The 10,971-nt window shown below is 41.2% G+C and overlaps 1 protein-coding gene across 4 annotated transcripts in view; it reads right to left on the reverse strand.

Moving 5' to 3' along the window:
- The window catches only part of nckap1 (NCK-associated protein 1), a 32,444-nt gene extending 23,138 nt beyond the window's left edge, over positions 1-9,306 (reverse strand). For 2 of the 4 annotated variants that reach the window (XM_058063524.2, XM_058063533.2), the window contains exons 1-2: positions 8,993-9,306; positions 5,571-5,588 (exon numbers count right to left, since the gene is read on the reverse strand). In XM_058063524.2, coding sequence (XP_057919507.2) covers positions 5,571-5,588; positions 8,993-9,100 — 126 coding nt within the window. In that variant the 5' untranslated portion in view covers positions 9,101-9,306. The remainder of the gene's footprint in view (positions 1-5,570; positions 5,589-8,992) is intronic. The other 2 variants (XM_058063540.2, XM_058063548.2) reach the window with 2 other exon arrangements.
- Between the last annotated feature and the right edge of the window lie 1,665 nt (positions 9,307-10,971).

Below are 10,971 nucleotides of genomic sequence, written 5' to 3' on the forward strand. Positions count from 1 at the left end.
TATTATTAGAATACTTAGGGTTTGTAGTATGTTCGTAGTACATAGTACACCCAAGAATATTAGCTATTTCGCAAGTGTCAACCATGACATTTAATAACAAATGAGCACGCCGAGTGGAGACATGCTGTGTAATTTCATAACACTGCAAGATGGATACATCTAGGCCCGTCACGATAACGGATAAATCGACGTATCGACCGATCCCTCCCCTAAAAATCAGATGGATAATTATAAAGTCCTGAATAAATTGCATACATGTGTTTGTGGGTCTGCTCTTCACTCTGTGACACACAGGCTGGATGACAAGAGTGTTCACTCTGCATCTGCATAGCTTCTTGAAGTGGAAACAACAGTCGCTACAAGCTACGGTAGCTACTACCCAGGCTGCAGTTAGTAGCAAACATGTGTGCAAAATGGTGCGTCCTCTGGCGACAGACGACCTCTGTGTGGACGTCTCAAACAGGTACACGCTATGCTAGTGGTGCAAATGTCAATGACAACTCTTACCTTACAAAAATGTAGCCATAATTTTGAATATCGATGATACTTTGTAGCACAATAATCCACCAGCCATATGTGATTTGTTGACAGGCCTCGATACGCCTGTGTTATCATAACACTGGACTCTCATATCTCATACAGCACATGATGTATACTAAGATCCATATCACCGCACGCTACTTCTAAAACAGTGTTATGGCCCCCATTGAATATTAGCGCAGAATTTGTATACTAAATTGCATTTGAATGAAAACAGGAGCAAATTTCCCATCAAAATAAAAGTAAAATCATGAGGTTTATTTTCTTAAATAAAACTAAAGAAAAACCATGAATCATACTCAAGAGAACATTTCGCTTACATTTATCTTTGAATAAGATCTCTGACACAGAAGAATCCACGTTAGCAAAGATGTAGTTATTTTGCTTCAATATCCATACAATCCTTAGCGAGGACTCATCTTCACCGTGCTATGACGCTAGTAGATCTTTCATACTGGGCAGCGCTTTGGCACTGGATTCTGGAAGAATGAACATATTTCCCTCCATGCTTTGGCTTTTCTCCATCAATGCCTTGCTTTTGAACGAGTCACAATTCTATTCCAAGATTAGCGCTACAGGAAATGGATGGATGGATGTTTAATTTCATTGGCTCTTAACGAGTGATGTCATTGTGTTTGCTGTCACGTTAACTGCAATAGCTGAAGTAATCACGCCGGCCAACTGCCGCTGCGTGAGCATGATTCTGTGTTATTGTATTTTCCAATTGACTTGAATTGGTCCCATTACTGGGTCCGCATCCAGACCAAGTCTGCCATTAGATGGTTGCTTTAAACATTGCAGGTACTGAAGTGACTTTTAAGACGCTACACAAGGGGTCTGGAACCCTATAGCTCTTTTTTAATTTAATTTAATTTTTAAATTAGTTTTGTAAATTCGGTTTCCTCCCACATTCCAAAAACATGCTAGGTTAATTAGCGACTCCAAATTGTCCATAGGTATGAATGTGAGTGTGAATGGTTGTTTGTCTATATGTGCCCTGTGATTGGCTGGCGACCAGTCCAGGGTGTACCCCGCCTCTCGCCCGAAGACAGCTGGGATAGGCTCCAGCAACCCCCGCAACCCTCGTGAGGAAAAAGCGGTAGAAAATGAATGAATGAATTAATTAATTTTGTTTTGCTTACATTTTTTAGTAAAAATCACTGTGTTAACAAAATACTCAAAATACAAACATTATCATGTATTGTAAGCCATCTTTTTTCCATTTTCTACAGCCAATAGCTGTCCTTGCCATAGGTTCTGGTCAGAAGGCCAATGCATGATTACAATTGGCTAATGTGGTAGCCTCCGCTGTGAACTTTGCACCTAGCTAGGGCAAAGAAGAGAAGCAAGAAAGATGAGGAGTGGCGTTTATTTGAGCAGAAACGGACAGAGGAATTGGCCTTGCGGAAGAGAGCAGCTTTGACGGCTAATGGCTAAAATGCAGCCATAAAATTCCCTCCATGAAAAAGGCCAAATATAATGCAGCGCCATGCTACATTTGCATGTACATATGCAGCGGGGGCCAATGACAAGAAGGCATGCCAAGACCTGCCTTCCAAAATGCAAGCTAGCTAGCATAACTATGTGCTTGGAGTCTCCAAGCTGACTGGACTTGGGCTAGCTTGCTGCTAATTTAGCAACAGCGAGGAAGGGAAAGCCATTCACAGACGGACTATTTGCATTCTTCTAATGTTCATAAAATGATTTATATCAATATAAATGAGAAAGTAAACAATCAGAGTTGATGACAGCATGCCGCAGCGGATATATAAGATGAATGAAATGCTGTGGAGAGGAGAAGGTACGTTGGTGTGGGCGACTATTTACTTGACCTAAACTTGTTGACATGGTGATAAACACCGGTGAAAATTGTCTGAATCTCCTCTTACAGAGCGTGAAAGGAAGCTAGCAGGGTTAGCTTAGTTTAGCATGCTAAGTGGTTGCGTGTGTGACTCGGGCTGAGTATATTTTCATCATGTTGTGTTTTAAGGCTGTAATGTAAAGAATGTTTTACAATGTCTAATCAAGAAGTACAGATTCTTATTTTTGAATGTAGCTTCGCCGTAAAAATACACATTCTCCACACACTTCCCGGACCGTCCTTCAAAATAAGAGTGCCGTTTGCCCCATGTATGCGTAAACAAAACAAGAGTGTAACAAAAATATCTTTGATATGCAGTTGGAATGGCATGGGTGACTACATATTCCTTAAATGTGTGCACGGGCTGACATCCCATTAGAAAAGTTAGCCTTTTTTTTTTTACCAAGAAATACATGTGCTTTTGACACACGTCTATTTCAAGTTATGGCTTAAACTTAGCTTAAACGTAGCTTTTTATACAAGACTACGCACACCATATATGCTAAGGTCCATATCGCCCAAGCCTACCACAAAGCTGTGCAAAACCATGCACCACCACAAGGGCACATTGACGGGAAGACACATTTCATTTATTGATTAGCTTCAGTATAACAACATAAATTACAAGGAATGAATGCAGACACTCAATTTAATATTCTCAAATATTGCGTAAAAATGCACACATTTATTTGTATTCAATGTAAAAAAAAAATCTGATATGATATCTGATATATAAAAGATGTGGCTATCGATGCTCTCTTCGCCAAAAGGGTTCCCGACCCCGGCGCTATACATACAGAGGTCCCAAGATCCGCCCACATGCACTGTGGCCAATGATGTTCCACATTCAATGTAAACACGTACATCTCCTGTACAGCATGGGGGAGTTGGTTTTCATCATAATAAGATACTACTGACATGAGGTTGTGCTCGATGCATCAAGATCCCATAAATGGATGGATGGATGGGAGGATGGATGGATGTGAGGATGGATGGATGGATGGGAGGATGAGCACAGCCAATGAAGGGATGGCATGGGAAGAAGCTGATGAGCGTGACGAGTGAGGGAGCTGTTGCCTGGATACCAGAACAGATCTTCAGCTTGTGTGCGCTATAGGATTCCTTCCTTTCATTCCTAATGGAGGGCCTTTAAAGCTTTGGAGCTCACATCACAAGACAGGGAAAAACACTGACTTTCCCATGAAGGATTTGATTGATCACTGAATCCAACTTATTGATTTGGGATTGGGATATAACGGGATGTTTAGAGTTCAATTCATCAATAAATATTGATAAATAGCCTCTGAGTTCAGTCTCTCCGATGCGAATAATTTCAATTTCAGAGCAAAATAAGATATTCACGGTCCCAGCGTGGTGAATGTGGGGGCCACGTTGATGTTGTAAAGCATTCCATGTGGCGATGCCAAGAAGATTACAACTCCATCTGACGCTGTGTGTACAGGTGTACTATTCAAGTATTCAAATCAACAAAACATACTGCAACCTCAACAATTGTCATTTCATGACTTTATTCTCACTATAGGATAACATACTTTATTTTTACCCATCATATTAGGACTGGCAAAAATAACTATCCTACTGACTTCAATGTTTCAATTTTATGCTTTGCCTCATAATATGACAATATTGTTTTTGTAAAATTAAGACTTTTTGTGGGAATATTACCACTTTTACATAATTGTCTCGACTAAATGACGTAACCAACTAATGGCAGCCTTAGTCTAGAGGGCTCTAATCATTTCCAAGTGTCTACTATATTGGGTAATAGGAGTGTAAAGTTGACTATAGGGGTGTTATTTCATGTCTAGTGGGCTCTAATCATGTTCAAGTGTATTTAGAAGGTGGTAAACAAGTTAGCTATGCCTTATTTTGTCTCATGATGTTTACTATATTGGGTAATAGGAGTGCAACAGTGACTATAGGGGTGTTATTTCATGTCTACTGTGCTCTAATCATGTTCAAGTGTATTTAGAAGGTGGTAAACAGGTTATCTATGCCTTATTTTTGTCTCATGCTGTCTACTGTATTGGGTAATAGGAGTGTAACGGTGACTATAGGGGTGTTATTTCATGTCTGGTGGTCTCTAATCATGTTCAAGTGTATTTAGAAGGTGGTAAACAGGTTATCTATGCCTTATAGGGGTGTTATTTCATGTCTAGTGGGCTCTAATCATGTTCAAGTGTATTTAGAGGGTAGTGAACAGGTTATCTATGCCTTATTTTGTCTCATGATGTCTACTATATTGGGTAATAGGAGAGTAAAGGTGACTATAGGGGTGTTATTTCATGTCTAGTGGTCTCTAATGATGTTCAAGTGTATTTAGAAGGTGGTAAACAGGTTATCTATGCCTTATTTTCTCTCATGATGTCTACTATGTTGGGTAATAGGAGTGTAACAGTGACTATAGGGGTGTTATTTCATGTCTAGTGGTCTCTAATCATGTTCAAGTGTATTTAGAAGGTGGTAAACTGGTTATCTATGCCTTATGTTGTCTCATGATGTCTACTATATTGGGTAATAGGAGTGTAACGGTGACTATAGGGGTGTTATTTCATGTCTAGTGGTCTCTAATCATGTTCCAGTGTATTTAGAAGGTGGTAGACAGGTTATCTATGCTCTTTACTACCAAAATATTAAATTTAAGAGTACGGAATACTATTTGGTAGAAATAGACTTACCATTGTTGTTTCTGACTGACTAATATAACGAGATTTGCGTTCAGCTTTCTTTGAAAAACAAACGGACATCTTATTCTGATATTTTGAAAGCCAATCATTTGAATGAAAAGTGTTTTCTTTGTTTCCTTGATGCGTCGTTGCGGAATAAGAGTTCATTCCTTTGAGTGCGAGAGGTCATGGGTGAAACATGACTGAGACGAAGTGATAAAGTCATTACGATGGACTTGCAACATGTCCCAATAAAGCCACCAGGACTACTTCTGCTTTTGAAAGTGAAGCACAGCAGTGTGCTGACACTGTGATGGACGTCAATTTCCAGGTCATCATCAGTCAAACATGAGGAGGCACAGAGGACCAACAGATCAGTACAGGTAGCCAGGGGGTGGGGGGACGGGTGGGCGGAGCGAGGAGGAAGGGTGAAGGCGGGGAGGGACGGGTCTCATCAGTGGAAGGTGATAAACTTTGCAAACCTTCCAAACTTGTCCTTGCTGCATAGGAGAGGGGGAAGCATTGGAACGGAGAGAAGAAGAGAAGAAATCAAAACCACCCAGACAAACTTGCTGCATCACACACGCTTGCATGCATGACACACTAACCGGCATGCAGTCTTTATGAACACATGTGTAACGCACGCTGGCTTGATGCTAACACGCAACAGTAGCGTCCCTTCCTACGCACACACATCCATGGTGGTGCTGGAATAATAACACTCTTTCTCTTGTCCAGAGAAGTGGAAGGACAACAACGTAAGGCCCAGACACTCTTTACTGTTATTCTGTATTTCGTCCACATTTTTGGGAGGGACTGGTATGCGGCGGTTGCCTAGTAACTGGCAGAGGCTTTCCCCGTAACTTTAAAGGGGACCTATGATGCTCATGTTGGGCCATTTTATCGAGTTGTGGACTCCTATACAGCATCTACTCACCATAACCCACACAGAAAGCTTTCAAGATCTTCCACAATCTGCACCTAGTCTCGCTGGATTATTTATTTCACCCACGACCCACCTCAGGGTACGCCCACTCCGCTAGAGCACAGGAGAACCGGGACGTGAGGACGCTGCGTACACCTCGCCTGCCCGATAAGGAGCACTCATTGTCGGATACACTTTGTCAGTGGCACCGCTGGAGCCGTGGAGCTCCGAAGCGTGAGGGCGCCATGATTACTAATTGCAGACAATCTTGGATGCAGACAACATCAGCAGTGGGAATGTGGTCATTACTTTATTTTTAGCAGGACAACCCGTGTTTAAAAACACTCGGGCAGACCCAGCGATTGTGGTGGAAAGGGCTATTAGCAACTCCATGGGTAAGCCCGCTTTCCCTACCATGTTGAACTGCATCACTCCGCCAAAGCACCCTAGGAAAACTTCTGCAAGAACAAGGATGACAGCGGCAATACGTTTCAACAAGGATACAAAAACGCTGGAGTGAAGCGGCACCGCCAGAGGAGCCGTGAAAGACATGTGAGAAGTCATTTGTCTCCTCCAACCTCCTAGGTTGATCATTCCATTCCTAAAAGCTATCATATTTCTTTCTATTTTGGTTTCTCCAACAGGTTTCGATTGTTGGTTTCATTTTATAATAATGAACTTACATAACCTACAAGGGTTTGAACTTTGAGAGGGTTTAAACAAGAGCACGGCGAGGGTTTCACAGCCTTCAAAGATATGGAATCGTTGTAAAACATGAAGCTGACTAGCTCCAAGGCTGCGACATCGGTATCGGATTGGAAGTGAAAAAGTTGTATCTGCTTTTCATCTACCCTTTTGGAAGTAATTCATGATGGAAAAATTAGGTTCCGGTGTAGAACAGTACCTCAGTTTTAGTAGGTTTTGGCTTTCCACAAAAATTATGTCTTGGTTTTCATACAGTGCCTCGGTTATGGTACGGTCAAACCACTGCAACCTGACACAGTGGTGCTGTGTGTCTTTCTATGGGATAAAGCCCCCCCCAAAAAAGAATCCCGCGTGTTTGGGACTTGTTGTGTTAACAACACTGAGCTGGTTAACGTGGTTTGACGAGTCTTGTCTCCACTCCCACGCACAAGTCGTTGTCTGCTAGTTCTCCCTCTATGACATCATCATCAAAGTTCTTAGCTAACCTACACATTTATCAATTTCTATGCTTTCTGTGCATTTTTAGGAATGTTTTTGGGTGTCTGGGAAAAAATAGTTTGGTTTTCATACGATTCTATTTTGGATGCTTTGAGATTTTAAAAACAAAAACCAAAGTAGCACTGTATTCTTATCAAGCAGACAGTTGCCTTTCTTGTGAGGTTCCGAATATTGAATAACAAATCTGTATTTAGCTGTTCTTTACCAAGTCCATCACTTAATGAGATACTGTCTACCAACTAGAAACCATAGAAAAACAATACAATAGGTTGAAACGGTTCAACATTTAACATTCATTCGAAAAAAACTGACTCTTTTCCAGGCCCCTCATTCATTTGTTGACGCTGCTGGTGCACAAACAGGCTCAGTCTATCATATCAATCAAATGAATGGCCAGGCTTCATATTCCACAACAAGGGAGTACATTTAGCTGACACCATCACAGCCAAGGGAACAAAGCCCAAATGTTGTGGCATTGTGCAACACAATCCTTTAACAGCAACACATGACTACCAAACTCCCAACATGACTACCTGGTACACTCCACGCTGCACATCTTCTCAGTCAGCAAGTGCACATTTGAACGACGCTGGAGTGAATGCATGCATGCATAATGCACACATTACATTCCATATCATCTTTGAAGTAGTCGATTACATTTATGTTGTCAACAAGACCTTGCCAATGTCTTGTTGCAGAGACACAGGTTGAATTCCAATTTATGGATGTAGACATCAGTAAACACCAGGGATGTCTGATAATATGACATATGCATCAACATGGCTCATATTGCTATAGGTTTATCCACTGATAATGATAGCTTCAATCGCTGCCTGGCATGAATGTTTCAACATGGCTTCCCTTTTCCTAAACTTATTTCTTCCTTATTTGCAGTAAGCTAATAAGGCAACTACATCCATCACCAATGAGCACAACATTAGGTACCATTGTATAAATCCCTACCAACTGAAAATGTCGTTCAAAGGACTGTTTTAATAGATTGTGATGTACAGATGCACTGCAGATGTTTCTTACATTTTGCATAGTGCAGTTATTATTTTCACATATTGCAATGTGATTTACATTGTACGTGATTCCAGCCCCTTGGTGATAATTTGCGAAGATATTGACAATTATGGGTATTAGCGTAAATTAAAAAAAAAAAACAATGAAAACGTGTTGATGTTTTTCAACTGCTCTGGTTAAAGTATGTCAACGTTATTAAAACCAATTCAGTAGTGTCTGTGTATGCTGGGGCTCCCTGGAGTAAGGCGGAGCCCCGGCTGGTTAGCTTCCCGACGGTTAGCCTACTTTAGCCTCGCCGACACCCTCCGCCATTAACCAACCGCAGGCCCGAGCTTTGTCGCTAGCGGCCCGGGGTCAACAAGCCTTCGTCGGACTTCTTGTTTGTCTATAAGCCAGATTCAATGCATATCTTTTGTACAAACCCGCATTAAACCATCTTCTCGTCCACCTTGAATTCCTTTTACAGCGTAAGACCAACATGACTGCAAGCTAATGTTAGCCACTGATGCTAACCGTTTCCACCGGTAGCCTCTGCGGATGCTAATGTGACACAATTAGGTCAACTTCACTCGCGTTTTCGTTGAGTTATGCTATATAATATATGTCGGGGGTAATATAATAAAACAAGAAGAGCCCAGAGCTAACATTTAAAACAATTCCTAGTGTGACAAATGTTCATATTGCATGAAATATATGAAATATGTGCGCTTAGGAATTTATACAAATCAAGCCGAAGGTGTAGATGCTAACCTTTTTGATGTTGTACACACGGGTCAACATCCCGATGCCTCTGTCGTTGAGGATGGTGAGCTTTTCTGCCAGTTTCTGCTGGCTAGGCTGGATCACTCCCCGAGACATCTTGGAACTCCTCGATTCGATCCCCCCAAATCAGGCACCACGAAAAAAAAAAGACAGAAAATTGCAAATGTCCACAGGGTCGTCTTCGCTAAGATATTGTTTTTTTTAGGAATTAGATTTGGTCCATGATCGGCTTCCTGTACTCCACCCACCGTCTCTTCAGCCTCTTGCCGTGTTTTTTTTTCACTGGGATGAGAGGAATCCCAATTTTCACTATGGTGCGTTCAACGCCCCTCATATATAGTAGGATTATTAGTATGTGGCTCAGCTTTCCCATGGACGTCATTGTAAATGTAGCTAGCTATTATTAAATAGTACAGAACACATAATTCACGACAGTGATATACTTATAAAGCAACTGATGTTCAATTATTTGGAATCAGAATCTAATACATTGGACCCTTCAAAGGCGAAATAATTATTGGAGTATATTATTAGTTTTTACATTAGTATTCAACTCTGCGATAACAATTCAATATGAGGAGAAATATCAGTTGAGTTGCGGGACATGACGCTTCTTCAGTGAGGTTTCGGATATTTCCAATTATTTTAAGGCCATGAACGTATCAAGTTGTGGCGTCACTTCCGGTTTCCCAAACAAGTGTAGCTTGACGGCACTGTAAATACGTCGAGTTAGTCATCTTATACATCTTATACAGGTGAGTGTAACAATCATTTCATGTTCAAAATCAGTAAATCTATGAAGTATTATTTCTATTATGTCATTTGTTGGTTAAATAGATGCGCTGACTGTTATGAAGCAGCCGGTTTTAGACGTGAAAGTACATTGATGCTTTCACCAATGATGTGTCTTCGGACGTTCAGGTACTTAATTCGGCGGTCCCTGAACACAACATTTGCGCAATTTTTAATCTCAATTCTACCATTGTAACCCTTAGCCCTTTCCTTTGTTTTACACCTTCAAACCTAAGGACTAGTAGAAGAAGCCACTAAGAAATTGTTATTCCATTATTCTTCACCATTTCTGGCTGTGACGTAGGGAGAAGATGAGATAAATTAATTGTTCATAAAGTTTGGGTGTAAATCACACCACAGGTTTTTAGTAATATTTAAGTCTGTGGACTGAGATGTCCATTCCACAACATTGTACTTATTCTTCTGCATGAATGCCTTAGTAGAATAATGTGCTGCCCACATACCGCCATGTTGTTTACATCTCACTTCCTCACCATCCATACTGTATGATGAATACAGTAAACATATCTCACCATGAGAATAGTTGGTGTGCCATTCACCACAAATCCGACCACAGCTTGTTTACCACTTGTTAGAAAGAAAACAAAAGACTAACCTTTTACACTTCTCTCATATATCGGCCATGCACAATATGGCTGCATGACCAAGACTGAATTCATCAGAAATGTAATCATATGTATCATAAGTGAACAAATATGAATACGTGTACTACCGATGGATCTGCACGATCGATCGATAGCACTGCGCCGGAGATGGATCCATCCTTAGCGCACAAATCGATCGATTTCTGGATGGATGTGTGTAGTTTGTTTAGATGCCAACAGATGGCAGCGCTGAGCGTTGTTACTTAGAAGAATCAACAGGAAGTCGATGCATGCAAATTTCAAATCTTTGATGAATTGTCAAAGCAGTTCACTTTGTTACTGTTCTCGGCGGGGGGAGTGTGAACCCTAACCCCTAACCCCTAAACCCTAACCCTAACCCTAACCCTGTCATTGTATGCAATTAGCAGATCAACTATTGTCATTATATCATCAGTGCAGTGTCAAAGCATCGGTTTCCAGCGCAAGGCAGTTATATCCATTGTGAGCGCAGAAATCGATCGATTTGTGCGCTAACGATGGATCCATCTCGGGCGCAGCGCTATCGATCGA

The sequence above is a fragment of the Doryrhamphus excisus genome, linkage group LG10 (genome assembly GCF_037039965.1).
Source record: "Doryrhamphus excisus strain RoL-2023G ecotype Guam linkage group LG10, RoL_Dexc_Guam_v1.1, whole genome shotgun sequence".
In the NCBI taxonomy this organism is placed as follows: domain Eukaryota; kingdom Metazoa; phylum Chordata; class Actinopteri; order Syngnathiformes; family Syngnathidae; genus Doryrhamphus; species Doryrhamphus excisus.